This window comes from Notolepis coatsorum (assembly GCF_963971535.1).
Source record: "Notolepis coatsorum genome assembly, chromosome: 6".
NCBI lineage: Eukaryota > Metazoa > Chordata > Actinopteri > Aulopiformes > Paralepididae > Notolepis > Notolepis coatsorum.
Genome location: NC_140170.1, coordinates 181221188 through 181238333, shown reverse-complemented (window position 1 = coordinate 181238333; position 17146 = coordinate 181221188). Strand labels below are relative to the sequence as shown.

The following is a 17146-nucleotide window of genomic DNA, read 5'->3' as shown; positions in this document are numbered from 1 at the left end:
AATTATTTACCATGGTACAGCCATATAGTAAATGTAATGGAACCATTAATAACATGGTTATAACATGGTATAGTCAATTTTAAACCATGATATCAATGGTACATGGCATCATTTGTTATCATAGAAATGCCAGGATACATTTTTGTAAGAGATGTTTCAAAATGGAAATGGGGGACCCTGATGTAAACAAGACAAACGTCTTTCTCTGGTCTGCATCCCCTTAACAATTGTGTGTATTGAGCCGTACTGTATTGTACCTATTCTGCAATCTGTTAAATATTGATTGATTGATTGAACATTTTATTAACAGATTGCAGAATGGGTACAATACAGTACGGCTCAATACACACAATTCCCATTGAAATGCCTATCTCTTCCTCCCTTCTGAGATAATTGTTGAATATATATATGTAACGGGGAAGCCTGTGGGTATGTCCACAGTCACGGAAACAAGGTGTGTTGACGAGTGACTGTGGCAGTGCGGGCTAGTAAATTAAACTCACTTCCCCATAACAGGGTTAACAGACGCATAGGTACGGTAGTTAGGAGTGAATTCACTTCTTAGTGCAGCGGCCTGTGTCGTCGCCCGCGGACGCGGGAGCCCCCTGTTCGACTCCCCCTCGGGACATTCTCATTTAACATCAAACACAACGCAGACCAATATGAGCCGTCACATATAGATACACAAATGTTCTAGAATGTTTGGTTATGACATCATACTGTGACATCACAAATGTTCTAGAATGTTTGATTATGACATTGTACTGTGACATCACAAATGTTCTAGAATGTTATGAGAAAAAAGATGGTTCAATGACTTTATCTAAATCCAATCAATATTACTAATGCCGTTTCAATGTAAGGTTATAAAAATAAACATATAAACATGCATAAATACAATAACCTAAATATATAGCTTTGGCTTCTCTACAGAGAGTAAAGCAGAACAAAATCATGGCTGAAACTCTTCTGCCCTCTACTGGCTAAATGAGAACTTAACTTCTATTAGCTTTACACACGTGCGCCACGACCGACCAATCGTATCGTAGTACTATTTGCATCGACCTCCTACAAATAAGGCAGGAAACCGTAAGCGACCGTCACCATTCGATTCTGATAAGCCGTCGAATATGCCAGCCAAGCGAGCACCCAGGAAGGGCTCCAAGAAGGGCTCCAAGAAGGGCTCCAAGACCGCTGCCAAGGGAGGCAAGACGCGCAGAAAGTCCAGGAAGGAGAGTTATGCCATCTACATTTACAAAGTCCTGAAGCAGGTTCATCCCGACACCGGCGTTTCCTCCAAGGCCATGGGGATCATGAACTCCTTCGTTAACGACATCTTCGAGCGCATCGCTGGAGAAGCCTCGCGCCTGGCTCTCTACAACAAGCGTCGCACCATCACCTCCAGGGAGATCCAGACCGCTGTGCGTCTGCTGCTGCCCGGTGAGCTGGCGAAGCACGCTGTGTCTGAGGGAACCAAGGCTGTGACCAAGTACACTAGCTCCAAGTAAACTACGCTGTTCACTGACTATTAACCCAAAGGCTCTTTTAAGAGCCACCCACTCTGTCCTGAGAGAGTTATTATTCCTATTATTATAATGATCGCGCTATTCATCAAAGTGGTTGAGTGCCCCGTATTGCCTTTAGTTTGAACAGTTATTATCATGGTAGGGGGTTCTGTCGGGAGATGAAGTTGTATGTTGATTGATTGATTGATTGATTGAAAAGTTTATTAACAGATTGCAGAATGGGTACAGTACAGCTCAATACATACAATTGTTAAGGGGATGCAGACCAGAGAAAGACTTTCGACTTGTTTACATCAGGGTCCCCCATTTTCAATTCATCATAACATATATGACATACATGACATACAGATAGACAGTACTGCTACATCTATACATTTATGACATATCAGATTTGCAAATACAGTACTGTTTGTGATACAAAAGTGTCCAGAAAAGGAGTGTATATACATTTGGCATAGAAACTGTACATTGGAGGAGGTTGGTTGGGTGGGGTGGGGTGGGTTGGGTGAGGGCTGTACATTGGAGGTGGGGGGGGGGGGGGGGGGGTTGGGAAGGGGACACACACACATTTTACACTGTACATTGGAATATTGACAAAGCCTTACTTGGTCATTTACTGTACAACTAGGTTAGGACATTTGTAGGGGCCAGTTTCGAATTGCAGTCTCACGTAGGTGTTTTTTGAGAGTGTTTTTGAAGGTGGGTAGTGATTCACATTCCTTTACAGCTTTAGGCAGGGCGTTCCACATTGATGTGGCATAATTGCGAAACGTGTTTAGTCCCTTGTTTGATCCGAATCTGGGTTTTACATGATTTGTGGAGCTCCCTCTGGTGTTGTGATCGTGGTATTCACTGACCTTTGGGAAGTATTTTGACATGTACATGGGTACCTTGGTCGCGTAGTGTATCTTGTAGACCAGGCCCATTGCAAGTTGCTGTACTCTGTCGTCTACTCTAAGCCATCCTAGGTTGTCAAAGTGGGCAGGGGTGAGGTGGGTTCTAGGAGTCAGGTCAAGTAGTAGTCTGACTAGCTTGTTTTGAGATGTTTGTAATTTGTTTTTTAGTGCCTTTGAGGTGCTTTGGTACCATGAGGTGCAAGCATAGTCGTAGTACCCTTGAATGAGTGCTCCTGCTAGAGTCTTCAGGGTATTCTTGTTTACCAGAGAGGAGATCCGGTACAAGAATCGCGTTCGTTGGTTGACTTTTTTTATTACATTGGATGCCATTTTGTCACAGGAAAGATTAGCCTCTAGGATGGAACCCAGGTAGGTAATTTCATCTTTCCTTGTGATAATATTGTCACCCACTGTAACCGAGAAGCCGTCGGTCTTGCTGAGTTTGTTATTTGAACCGAAGAGAATGGACTCTGTTTTGCCCATGTGTAATGATAGTTTGTTGTCGGCGAGCCATATGCAGATTTTGCCTAGTTCCGAGCTGAGGGCTTTTTCAACCTGTAACTTGTTCTTGTCAGAGACCAGCAGGGCTGAGTCGTCCGCAAACAGGAACAAGTTGCAGTCACAAGCTGACGACATGTCATTTGCATAAATTAGGAATAGTAGCGGTCCTAGTATGCTTCCTTGTGGAACACCACAGCTCACTGTGAGGGGGGGGGATAGTGTACCGTTTACTTCCACCATCTGTTCCCTCCCCTCCAGGTAGGATTGTATCCAGCTCACTGATAAACTATCAAAACCAATTGCTTTTAGCTTGTCAATCAGAATGGTGTGATTGACAGTGTCGAAGGCCTTTTGTAGGTCCAGCATGACCATGCCGCAGTATTTGCCCGCGTCCACCTCTTGTTTGATGTGGTCGTTCAAGTAGAGAAGGCATGTGTCAGTGGAGTGGGATGTTCTGAAGCCAGATTGGAATTCGTAGATTAGATTTTTTTCCGCGAGGTACTTTTCGATCTGTTCGTATACTATTTTTTCCATGACTTTCGAGATGGATGTAAGGATAGAAACAGGGCGGTAGTTACCCGGGTCTAATTTGCTGCCCTTTTTGTGCAGGGGTGTTACTCTCGCAATTTTGAAGTCCTTGGGGACGTGTCCCTGTTTTATGGAGAGGTTTATTATGTGTGTGATGACTGGGGTGATGGCTGCTGCTGAGTCTCTGAGGAATTTGGAGGGGATGTTGTCATGGCCAGTGGCCTTGTTTGGTTGGAGGGCGCTCAGTTTTTTGAGTACCTCATCTGTAGTTACTATTTCCAGTTTGAAGTCGTCTTTGTGGACGCCTAGGTTCTTGTAGTATGCTACTATGTGTTCTACCCCATACTGCCCTGAGTGGGAGGGTAGTTTGTTTACCAGTGTTGTGGCTATGTTTGTGAAGAAAGTGTTTAAGTAATTGGCTACATCCAGCTTGTCTGTGATGAGCGTGTTGTCTGTCTTTATGTTTATGTTTGAGAACCTGGTTTTGAGTTTTTTACTGCAGCCTAGTTGATTGTTGAGTAATTTCCAAAGTTCACGTGGTTTATTTTTGTTTTCCTCGGTTTTGTCATTGATGAAATTTTTTTTAGCAGTTTTGATCATGGAGTTTACGTCATTTCTTAGTCTGTTTCTTTCTAGTTTGAGTTCAGTCACGTGGTCTTGGAGTTCACTGCTCGTGCTTTTGGTAAGCTTTGACTGACTTTTACGAAACTCAGAGCATTTTTTGTCTCTGGCTTTCATAGCGGTCAGTATTTCAGTGTGCATCCATGGCTCAGCGCGATTTTTTACCCTGGTGGTTCTTAGGGGGGCCATGTTGTTTAGTATTGATGAAAATTTGGTTTTGAAGCCAAGCCAAGTTTCTTCAACCAGTGTACCATTGAGTTCATCTGACCAGTCCAGACTCTCCAGTTCAAGGTTAAAGGCCTCGCTAGAGTAGCCTTTAGTTTTAGCTTTTTGCGGGTACAGAATATCATATAATGATCACTTAACCCGCATGCTATAACCCCTTTATTGGATATCTTGGACTTGTCAGAGGTCAGTATGAGGTCAATGGTAGTCTGAGTTGATTCACATATCCTTGTGGGTTGGGTGATTAGTTGGCTGAGGCCATGCAGATCACAAAACCTATTGAAGGATTTGAAGACGGGTGCATCTTTTTGTTGCATATCCGTGTTCCAATCCCCAATAAGAATTTTTTCCGCATCCTCAGCTCCAGCTAAGCACACATCCATAGTATCATAAAAGCCAGTTTGATCTGGCGGTCTGTATATTGTGTTACTAATTGATTAATAAATTATAACTAACTACTAAATAACTAATCATAGTTTGGATGGCTATTAAGTTGCTAATTATATTTACTAGTCAAAATCCTGTGATTTTAGGTTGTTGACAAGTAGCTAGATTGGATAGACTAGCTTAGTACATCACATTTATACAGTCAATTAATATATCATCACCTGCCGTATTAGAACCCTGATCAATAATACATTATTGGACTTTATAATACACATCGATAATGTTGATTTTATCATTTTCAAAGTGGAAATGCTATTCCAAAAATAATACATTCCAGGCTAATTTAATTATAATGAAAAATATGAACTACCCCATAGCCAAACACAGGTCTTATGATTTCCAATAGTCAAGTGCAAATAGTATTCATTATTTGATCATATGAGCTCTATTTCTGTACAATTTACAACCTTGCGTTGTATGTTAAATGCATTATTACAACAACAATAACCTTTTATAACGTTATTGTTGACATCAAACTCCAGCAATCAGAGTCTAAAATATGACTTCATAAGTAACCCTCAGCAATACTGATCATCTCCGGTCCCCTCTCCCTCCATGTTTAGCAGGATACACAGCCTCCACATCTGGCTGAAAGGTTACTCTGCTCATCAGGCACCCCCTGTGGTTTGGACTTCAACAAATTCACTGATAAACCACACCATGCTCTCTCCACTCATAATGGTAATGCTTCAAATCTAGTCACAATTTCTCTAGATGTGTTTCTGTCATACAACATAAAATCACAGATTAGGGCCTAACTTTTCTGAACAGTATTTACTAATAAGGACACTTTTGATCAAACTGATCAGCAGCTCAATAGTTGCTTTTATGTTTCACAAGGTGCTCTGAATATGCCCTTACAAAAAAAATATTTTCTGTTTTACCATGGTACCAGTCATATAAATTATTTACCATGGTACAGCCATATAGTAAATGTAATGGAACCATTAATAACATGGTTATAACATGGTATAGTCAATTTTAAACCATGATATCAATGGTACATGGCATCATTTGTTATCATAGAAATGCCAGGATACATTTTTGTAAGAGATGTTTCAAAATGGAAATGGGGGACCCTGATGTAAACAAGACAAACGTCTTTCTCTGGTCTGCATCCCCTTAACAATTGTGTGTATTGAGCCGTACTGTATTGTACCCATTCTGCAATCTGTTAAATATTGATTGATTGATTGAACATTTTATTAACAGATTGCAGAATGGGTACAATACAGTACGGCTCAATACACACAATTCCCATTGAAATGCCTATCTCTTCCTCCCTTCTGAGATAATTGTTGAATATATATATGTAACGGGGAAGCCTGTGGGTATGTCCACAGTCACGGAAACAGGTGTGTTGACGAGTGACTGTGGCAGTGCGGGCTAGTAAATTTTTAATGCTTCAAATCTAGTCACAATTTCTCTAGATGTGTTTCTGTCATACAACATAAAATCACAGATTAGGGCCTAACTTTTCTGAACAGTATTTACTAATAAGGACACTTTTGATCAAACTGATCAGCAGCTCAATAGTTGCTTTTATGTTTCACAAGGTGCTCTGAATATGCCCTTACAAAAAAAATATTTTCTGTTTTACCATGGTACCAGTCATATAAATTATTTACCATGGTACAGCCATATAGTAAATGTAATGGAACCATTAATAACATGGTTATAACATGGTATAGTCAATTTTAAACCATGATATCAATGGTACATGGCATCATTTGTTATCATAGAAATGCCAGGATACATTTTTGTAAGAGATGTTTCAAAATGGAAATGGGGGACCCTGATGTAAACAAGACAAACGTCTTTCTCTGGTCTGCATCCCCTTAACAATTGTGTGTATTGAGCCGTACTGTATTGTACCCATTCTGCAATCTGTTAAATATTGATTGATTGATTGAACATTTTATTAACAGATTGCAGAATGGGTACAAAACAGTACGGCTCAATACACACAATTCCCATTGAAATGCCTATCTCTTCCTCCCTTCTTCTTCTTCTTCTTCTTTTAAATTTCCGGCAGTGTAGACGCATCGTGGCGTATTACTGCCCTCCGCACTTCTTTTGATGATCTCTTCTTCTTCTTCTTCTTCTTCTTTCTTGGCGTATTTCTTCCCTCCTCAGTTCTTATACTACACCAGTGGTGTGCCATCTTTAGGCCTCTTCAACTCACACTTTCTCCTTCTTCTCTGCTCCTCTTGCCTGTCCAATACTAATACATACACTAACGCTATATCCTCTGGTACAACTCTGAAGCATGCAGAAATGTCAGCACTGCCTCTGTGATCAGCTGGTGGTTCTCATTATCCATGCCAAAGAATGATTTAAGAGAGAAGGAAGAGACTCCCAGCTCTACCAGACTTTTATAAAAGATTTTAGTGCTTTAGTTAATTTTAGTGCTGGGTGATTTCAATAGCGCCAATCTGAGAAAGGTATTACCTGACTTCTATCAGCATGTGACTTGCAACACCAGAGGCGGTAACATCCTAGATCACTGTTACACGCAATTTAAAGGTGGCTACAAGGCTCATTCTGATAGTGGCTTTGGTAAATCAGATCACGCGTCCATTTTTCTTTCACCAATGTACAAACAGAGAATCAAAAGTACTCCTGTAGTCTCGCGAGAGGTGCAGAAATGGGATTTGACGTCAGAGGAGACGCTCCAGTCTGCGTTTGACTGCACAGACTGGAATGTGTTCCGCGACACAGATAACATTAATGTCTACACGGAGACAGTGCTGGACTATGTTTGTACTTTGGTGGAAGAAACAATCCCCACTACCAAAATGAGAGTTTACCCAAATCAAAAACCCTGGGTAGACAAATCCGTCCGTGAAGCTCTGAGAGAGCGCACCAAAGCATACAACGACGGCCTAGTGGCAGGAAACATGAATGACCACAAGGTGGCGCGATACAACGTAAGGAGGACAGTGTCAGAGGCCAAACGGCGCTACAGGGATAAAATTGAACTCCAGTTTGAACAAGCTGACTCTAGAGCTATGTGGCAGGGGCTCAAAACGATGACAGACTACAAAGGCGCCTCCCTCAAACTGAACAGTGACATCTCCTTAGCAAATGACCTCAATACCTTCTATGCGAGGTTTGATGCTGGTAATAACAACACCAGCTCACAAGCCACGGCAATGGGGGGGGGGGGGTCGGCTGCTGATGGAGGCGCAGTGTTCAGGGTAACAGGTGAGGCGGACCTTTAAAAAAGTGAATATCAGGAAGGCAGCAGGTCCGGACGGCATCCCCGGCCGCGTCCTAAAAGTCTGTGCCGACCAACTGGCCCCAGTATTCACTGACATATTTAACCTGTCCTTAGAACAGGCTGTCATCCCCACCTGCCTGAAGAAGTCCACTATTATCCCTGTACCCAAAAAATCCAAGCCTGCTTGCCTCAACGACTACCGCCCTGTAGCTCTCACCTCCATAGCCATGAAGTGCTTTGAGAAGCTAGTAAAGGGCTCTGCTCCTCCCTCCCCATCAACATGGACCCCCTGCAATTTGCATACCGCCCCAACAGGTCCACGGAGGACGCCATAGCCCATGTGCTGCACACAGCAGCATCACACCTGGACAAGAGGCAGGGGAACTATGTGAGAATGCTATTCATCGACTACAGCTCGGCATTCAATACCATAGTCCCCTCCATACTCATAGCCAAGCTCAGGGACCTGGGCTTGAACTATGACCTCTGCCAGTGGGTCTTGGACTTCCTGACTGGCAGACCCCAGGTGGTGAGAGCAGGCAACTGCATCTCCTCATCCATCACCCTCAACATAGGGGCCCCCCAGGGCTGTGTTCTGAGTCCCCTCCTCTACTCCCTGTACACACACGACTGTGTGGCTCAGCGGAGTAGCAATACAATCATCAAATTTGCTGACGACACAGTGGTGGTGGGCCTGATCTCTGCCAACGACGAGAGGGCCTACCTGGAAGAGGTCAAGGTCCTGGCGGGATGGTGCCAGGAAAACAGCCTCTCCCTGAACGTCAGCAAAACAAAGGAGATGATTGTGGACTTCAGGAGGTCGGGGGTCAAGGACTCCAGCCCCCTCAGCATCGACGGGGCACCGGTTGAGAGAGTCAACAGCTTTAAGTACCTCGGAGCCTACATATCCGAGGACTTGACATGGACCACACACATTGACAGTGTTGTGAAGAAGGCACGACAACGCCTCTACTTCCTCAGGCGCCTAAGGAAGTTCCAAGTCAGTCAGAAGACCCTTAAGAACTTCTACTCATGTACAATAGAGAGCATCTTGACCGGCAACATCACCTCCTGGTTTGGGAATAGCACTGCACAAGACCGAAGCAGACTACAAAGAGTGACACGTTCAGCCGAACGCACAATTGGAGGGGGGCTCCCCACACTCCAGAACATTTACAACAAGCGTTGCAAGGGCAAGGCTAAGAGAATCATTAAAGACTCCAGTCACCCGAACAACTGCCTCTTTGAACTGCTGCGGTCAGGCAAGCGATACCGGAGTCTCAAGGCGAGCACAGAAAGACTCAGAAGAAGCTTCTATCCCCAGGCCATCAGGCTGCTAAACGAACAATGAACACTACACAACAACAACCACCAAACGCACATAGCACACACATCCACACGCACACACTCACTTTAAACAAACACACTGTAGCACCCACTCCACACACTTTATAGCACACACCCACTTTAAACAAACACACTGTAGCACCCACTCCCCACACTTTATATTTATTGATGAAGGATTGCACTACAACTCGTACACCTTACTGTAAATTGTACCTAAATTGTACCTCATCCCATTTCTGCTTTGCACTATATAGTACTGTACATTAGTACACTGCATAGTATTGTATATTATATGGTAACTCAGAACATTGTACATATGTCTATACCGAACACTGTGACCTCATTTCCTTCTTCTAAATTACATGCTATACTATGTTATTTGATACTATCTTGTCTAGCACAGTCTCTGGAGCGTAACAGTAAGAAGCATTTTGTATGAAAGTATTCTGTACTTCTGTATGACAACTATTAAAGAAACTTGAAACTTGATTTCCCTCTCTTTCCTATACCTTTCACATTTTAGGAAGACATGCCCGACAGTTTCAGTCTCTCCACATTCACACACCCCATCTGGATGTTTGCCCACAATGCACAAGCTACTGTTCAACCCACAGTGTCCCAGCCTCAGTCTACACATCTTCACCCTATCACTCCTTGACCCATATCCATCCACCTTGATCTTGACCCGAGGCTGCAGAGAGAAATAGTGCCTTCCCTTGGTCCCCCTTTCCCACTCTGTTTGGTTATGACATCATACTGTGACATCACAAATGTTCTAGAATGTTTGATTATGACATCGTACTGTGACATCACAAATGTTCTAGAATGTTTGATTATGACATCATACTGTGACATCACAAATGTTCTAGAATGTTATGACAAAAAAGATGGTTCAATGACTATCTAAATCCAATCAATATTACTAATGCCGTTTCAATGTAAGGTTATAAAAATAAACATATAAACATGCATAAATACAATAACCTAAATATATAGCTTTGGCTTCTCTACAGAGAGTAAAGCAGAACAAAATCATGGCTGAAACTCTTCTGCCCTCTACTGGCTAAATGAGAACTTAACTTCTATTAGCTTTACACACGTGCGCCACGACCGACCAATCGTATCGTAGTACTATTTGCATCGACCTCCTACAAATAAGGCAGGAAACCGTAAGCAACCGTCACCATTCGATTCTGATAAGCCGTCGAATATGCCAGCCAAGCGAGCGCCCAAGAAGGGCTCCAAGAAAGCCGCCACCAAGACCGCTGCCAAGGGAGCAGGCATGCGTTGTTCATGGGACGGGGTAGCACGGTGTGCAAGCTCACTGAGTATTAAAGATTTGAGCAGAAGCGCGTGCACGCACATGCATGGTTGTGCGCGCATGCGCGTGCACTCAAGAACGCGCTGCGCTCGACTCGGCTCGTCTGTTTACCTGCCTCCCGGCGCTACCTCGCATTATCATAACAATAGCCGCTAGGCCGGTGTCTTCAACCACGTCTGGACTCTTTGTGATGTAAATATGGAATGTCCCAAGTTGCTGCTGTTTACAGAGTGTATTGTTGTCCAAAGGTGAATGATGTATGAGGACGTGTCTCACCGTTTGGAATTGACAACTGTTTTGATTTAACCCTTCATTCACCATCATTCACCTTTGGACAACAATACACTCTGTAAACAGCAGCAACTTGGGACATTCCATATTTACATCACAAACTTTGGGACTGAGTAGATAATTAATTAATCTTCTCTTTATTTTTATTATTTATATTAAAACTGAATCAAACCATAAACAAGGTTGCCTGTTGGGATGTTAGATCCTAATGTGAAAAACTGATTTTATATGTCTGCACTTTATGTGCTCATCTTTCTTCTGTTGTGAAGCACTTTGAGCTGCAGTTTCTGTATGAAAGGCTATACAAACAAAGTGTATTATTATTATTGTGAGGTTTTTGTCCAGTGCTCACTTACTCGCTCTGTTCCTTTAAGCCTACTCGCTCTGTTCCTTTTCTTTTCTGTTAATCAATTGCATTCCCCTATTCACACGCTTCTTCCCATAGACGCCGTTGATTGGTGCTCCCCCAACCACACGCTTGTCAATCACATCCCTCAGCTGTCACAGCTTGTCAATTAAGCATTCCCTTATTATTTATACCCCGTTTCCCCATTCAAGTTTTGTTGGATCGTTTTGATATTTCAGTAGCATTCGCCGTTCCTGCCTTGCCTGCTGTTTTCCCTGTGCTTTGCCTCCAGGATATTCAAGAAGTATTCCGCTTGGACACCCGTTTCCCGTGGCGACGCGCTCGCCCCGTTTTGATCCTACTCTCTTTACGCACAGCGCCTGGGTGAGTTTTTATGACTGTCTTTGATCCTATTCTTTTTCGTGTGTTTAAATGACACTGAAGATATCCTGCTTTTTGTCAGACAGTCACTCACCCAGCGTTCAGCTTTTTTGGATTGTTCATTGGGATAATATTTGGCCTTAACATCGCTCACTGTGTGTTCACACACCGAAGATATAATCACTTGGATTTGTATTTGGGACTTCGCTCTCAGTGTTTATTTGCACCGAAGATTTCTATCACGTGGATTTGTGTTTGGGACGTTACTCACAGTGTGTATATACACCGAAGATTCAGTCACTTGGATTACTCTGTTTTTTGGTACAAGTCACCTCCCCTGTCACCTGCTCTGTTCCCAACTGTACTCTGAGTTAACCCGCTCCCTCTCTCCCTCTCAGTCCCGTTACCACCTCGGAGATCTGCCGAGAGAAGTCTGCAGAGCGGCTCTGACGTCATCGTCTGCTTCCCCAGTCTAACCATCCCGGGTGAAGCTGCAGAGCAGCAACATTCATCTATGCTTGTATCCCAGTCTTTGTCTGTTCTCTACCAAGTCTATGCTGTTTATTTAGTGTAAATAAACAAGCCCTTGTTTTTGGCAACTCTGAATCTACTCTCTTGTGTCGTTGCGTTTGGGGTCGGTGTCAAACCATAACATTACAATCCAACCAAAATGACGACCCCAGCCGACACAGAGAGGGTCAGAACCGCACTAGCTAATCAGATCGAGTTGACCAAGGATCACAGTCACCAACTAGAGAGGGCTGCGGCTGCGGTGCAGGATATCAGGGAACAGGTCCAGCCTATTCAAGGGTCCCTGGCCGCCCTGGCAGGACAACAATCTGGTATTCTCGTTCAGCTTCACTCGCTGAGCGACACCGTTAACGCTTTACTTCCCTCACTTCCTTCAGGAGCATTCCCCGCAGCCCCAGCAGTTCCCACGTTTCCCGATCCCGCACCTCGGGAACCCCGTCTCTCCATCCCACGGCTGTTCGACGGCAATCCCGAGGAGTGTGCCACATTCATCATGCAATGTGAGTTGGTTTTCCGTCATCAACCAAGTCGATTCACTTCTAGAGGGGCCCAAGTGGCCTATATGACAAACTTGCTTTCAGGCCGGGCTGCCCAGTGGGTCACTTCCTCCTGGGCAATGGATGCAGATTTTGTTTTCTCCTATCCAGACTTCGTGGCTGAGCTCCGCAGGGTGTTCCACCATCCAGCCCGTGGCCTGGACCCTGGAGCCCGGTTGGGTACCTTCCGACAGGGGAGCGGCGGGGTAACTGACTACGTCCTGGAGTTTCGACTGGCGGCGGTGGAGAGTGGATGGAACGACCCTGCACTTCGCCTAACCTTCTTGAGGGGGCTCAGTGACGCAGTCAGGGACCAGCTCGCTACCCGGGAGGTGCCTGACTCCCTCGAGGACCTGTTTAGCCTCGTCATCCGCATCGACGGACGCCTCCAGGAGAGAAGGCGAGAGAGGACCCGACTGTTACCTCCTGAGGTACCCCGGATTCCCCGGACTCATGACGTTACTGCTGGTCGCCCTGCCCTCAACACGACTGGTGGTAGCGGACCCTCCCGTTCGGTTCGCGAGGAGGAACCCATGCGGCTGGGACGCTCTCATCTGAGCCAGGCTGAACGTGAGGCAAGGCTCAGTTCCGGTCTCTGCCTCTACTGCGGAAAGGAGGGACACCGGATTGCCAACTGCCCCACCCGGCCAAAAGACCAGGCTTGCCGAGACCCCGGGAAATCCTGGTGAGCCGTTTTTCCCATTCCCAGAGCCGCGCACCACCTGGCCATCTGATGAGCGTCACCCTGGCCTGGGGGGACCAACGAGCCACGGTGGAGGCCCTCATCGACTCTGGGGCAGACGAGAATTTCCTCGACTTCGAGTTTGCTACCCGAGCCAACATTCCACTTGAGGACCTTGTGAGGCCCTTGGAGATCTTTGCGTTGGACCAACACCGCCTGGCCGACATCTCTCAACGCACCGGCCCAGTCGTGCTGACCATCGCTGGGAACCACGTTGAGAGAATCCAGTTCCTTATCACCCGATCCCCTCTGGTCCCGGTGGTCCTGGGTAGGCCCTGGCTCGCGCTGCACGAGCCCCACATCGCCTGGTCCTCCGGTACCATCAGGGGCTGGAGCTCCTCCTGTCACGCCCTGTGTCTGCAGGCGGCATCCTGTCCCCCGCCCCGGAGGCCCGCTGGTGAGTCGCCTCCGGACCTTTCGTCCATACCTCCCGAGTACCATGACCTCTTGGAGGTTTTTAGTAAGTCCAGGGCTCAGGCCCTTCCACCTCACCGCCCTTACGACTGCGCCATCGACCTCCGCCAAGGGGCTCCCCTTCCCGGCAGCCGCCTTTACAGTCTGACCGTTCCGGAGAAGAAGGCGATGGATCAGTACATCTCTGAGTCATTGGAAGCAGGACTCATTCGGCCTTCCTCCTCCCCGGTGGCGGCCGGTTTCTTCTTTGTTGGTAAGAAGGATGGGGACCTTCGACCCTGCATCGACTATCGCCAGCTCAACGAGATCACCATCAAGAACAAGTACCCTCTACCCCTCATGAACTCCACCTTCGAGCCACTCACCCAGGCTACCGTCTTTACCAAGCTGGACCTCCGGAGTGCCTACCATCTTGTCCGTATCCGTGAAGGCGATGAATGGAAGACCGCCTTCAAGACCCCCAGGGGCCACTACGAGTACCTGGTGATGCCGTTCGGCCTCACCAACGCCCCGGCGGTATTCCAGGCACTCATGAACGATGTCCTTCGTGACATGCTGGAGGTGTTCGTGGTGGTGTACCTGGACGACATCCTCATCTTCTCCAGGACCCTCGAGGAACACATCCAGCATGTCCGCCGTGTGCTGGAGCGCCTCCTCCACAATCGGCTCTTCGTCAAGGCGGAGAAGTGCCGTTTCCACTCCGACTCCGTCGACTACCTGGGCTTCATCGTTGAGAAGGGCTTGACCCGAGCGGATCCTCGCAAGATCCAAGCTGTGGAGGATTGGCCTGAACCCACCACTCGGAAGGAGTTACAGAGTTTCCTCGGGTTCGCCAACTTCTATCGAAGGTTCATCCGGAACTACAGTCAGGTGGCGGAGCCACTTACCAGACTGACCTCTCCCGCTCTGCCGTTCGACTGGTCCCCAGCGGCATGTGCTGCGTTCCGCTCCCTCAAGAAGAGGTTCACTTCCGCCCCTATCCTGCTCCACCCTGACCCCAAGAGACAGTTCATTGTTGAGGTGGACGCCTCGGATACTGGACTGGGCGCTGTCTTATCCCAACGTTCGCTTACGGACCAGAAGGTACATCCTTGCGCCTTCTACTCGCGTCGGTTCCTCCCTGCCGAGAGGAACTACGACACCGGCAATCGGGAGCTGCTGGCAGTCGTGGCTGCGTTGGAGGAGTGGCGTCATTGGCTAGAGGGGGCCGAGGAGCCTTTTACCATCTGGACGGACCACAAGAACCTGACGTTCATCCGCGCTTCCAGGCGCCTCAACGGTCGGCAGGCGAGATGGGCCAGTTTCCTCAGTCGGTTCGACTTCTCGCTGACTTTCCGTCCCGGTTCCCGCAACACGAAGGCCGACTCCCTGTCCCGGTTACACTCCAAGGGGGCTCCACCCTCTGAGGACCCGACTCCCATCCTCCCGGAGGCCAGGGTGGTTGGAGCCAACACCTTGGGCATCGAGGGGGTGGTTAGACGTGCCCTACGCTTCCAGCGTGCTCCAAGCAACGTTCCGATTCATCGTCTCTTGATCCCCGACTCTGTCCGGTCCCGGGTGCTGCTGTGGGGCCATACCAGCCGGTTCGCCTGCCACCCGGGCGTCCATCGCACGTTCTCCTTCCTGGCTCGTCGTTTCTGGTGGCCCACCATGCGGAACGACGTCAAGGAGTTCGTATTGGCCTGCGCGGTCTGTGCCCGCAGCAAGGCCTCGCACCAGGCACCCTCCGGGCTTTTACAGCCACTTCCCGTTCCGAGCCGTCCATGGTAACATGTGGCGCTAGACTTCGTCACAGGTCTTCCCTCCTCCCAGGGGAACACTTGCCTTCTGACCGTGGTGGATCGATTCAGCAAGGGGGTTCACCTCGTGGCCCTTTCCAAGCTTCCCTCGGCGGCCGAGACGGCGGACCTCCTGACTCACCACGTGTTCCGCCTTCATGGGTTTCCCCAGGACATCGTCTCTGACCGGGGGCCCCAGTTCACCTCCCAGGTATGGCGGGCCTTTTGCAAGGGGTTGGGGGCGACGGTCAGTCTTTCCTCTGGTTATCATCCCCAGACTAACGGACAGACGGAGAGGATGAACCAGAGCGTGGAGTCTGCTCTTCGGTGTGTGGCAGCCGAGAGACCGGCATCCTGGAGCCGTTTCCTTCCCTGGGTTGAGTACTCCATCAATTCTATGGTCAGTTCCGCCACCGGCCTCTCACCATTTGAGGTTTCCCTGGGCTACCAACCCCCTCTTTTCCGCGCACAGGAGGCGGAAGTGGCAGTTCCCTCCGTGCAGGTCCACCTCGACCGCTGCCGACGAGTTTGGGAGATCACCAGGACCGCGCTGCTCCGGACATCTGAGCGCGCCTGTCGTGGGGCCGACCGGCGCCGGGTTCCTGTGCCGACTTACCACCCTGGGCAGAGGGTGTGGCTCTCCGCGAAGGACCTCCCGCTTCGGTCCTCGGCCAAGAAGCTCAACCCCCGTTTCGTCTGACCTTTCGAGGTCCTGAAGGTACTCAGTCCGGCGGCCCTGCGTCTGAAACTTCCTGCGTCCATGCACATTCACCCCGTGTTCCATGTCTCCCGGGTTAAGCCCGTCTCCCTCAGTCCCCTGATGCCTCCAGCTCCTGATCCTCCGCCTCCCGTGATGGTGGATGGTCACCCCCAGTGGCAGGTCCGCCGGTTGATGGGCATTCGACGGCGGGGTCGGGGGTTCCAGTACCTGGTGGACTGGGAGGGTTACGGCCCTGAGGAGCGGAGCTGGGTCTCCCGGCAGCTCATCGTGGATCCCGGCTTGATCACTGACTTCCATCGTGCCCATCCTGACGAGCCGGGTCGGCCTGGTCGCCGGGTGGCTCCCGTGGAGGGGGGGGTACTGTGAGGTTTTTGTCCAGTGCTCACTTACTCGCTCTGTTCCTTTAAGCCTACTCGCTCTGTTCCTTTTCTTTTCTGTTAATCAATTGCATTCCCCTATTCACACGCTTCTTCCCATAGACGCTGTTGATTGGTGCTCCCCCAACCACACGCTTGTCAATCACATCCCTCAGCTGTCACAGCTTGTCAATTAAGCATTCCCTTATTATTTATACCCTGTTTCCCCATTCAAGTTTTGTTGGATCGTTTTGATATTTCAGTAGCATTCGCCGTTCCTGCCTTGCCTGCTGTTTTCCCTGTGCTTTGCCTCCAGGATATTCAAGAAGTATTCCGCTTGGACACCCGTTTCCCGTGGCGACGCACTCGCCCCGTTTTGATCCTACTCTCTTTACGCACAGCGCCTGGGTGAGTT

The 17146-nt window shown here is 48.0% G+C and overlaps 2 protein-coding genes across 2 annotated transcripts in view; both read left to right on the top strand.

Annotated features, from left to right (window-relative positions):
- LOC311230844 (uncharacterized protein) overlaps nucleotides 1-17146 on the top strand; it is a gene marked incomplete at both ends in the record, with an annotated part of 512928 nt that overhangs the window by 485296 nt on the left and 10486 nt on the right. The gene's annotated exons all lie outside the window — the stretch shown is intronic.
- On the top strand, nucleotides 1131-1508 carry LOC311230701 (histone H2B 1/2-like; the record flags this gene model as incomplete). Its single annotated transcript, XM_084317062.1, has 1 exon — nucleotides 1131-1508. The coding sequence occupies one exon, from the start codon at nucleotides 1131-1133 to the stop codon at nucleotides 1506-1508; it is 378 nt and encodes a 125-aa protein (XP_084173188.1).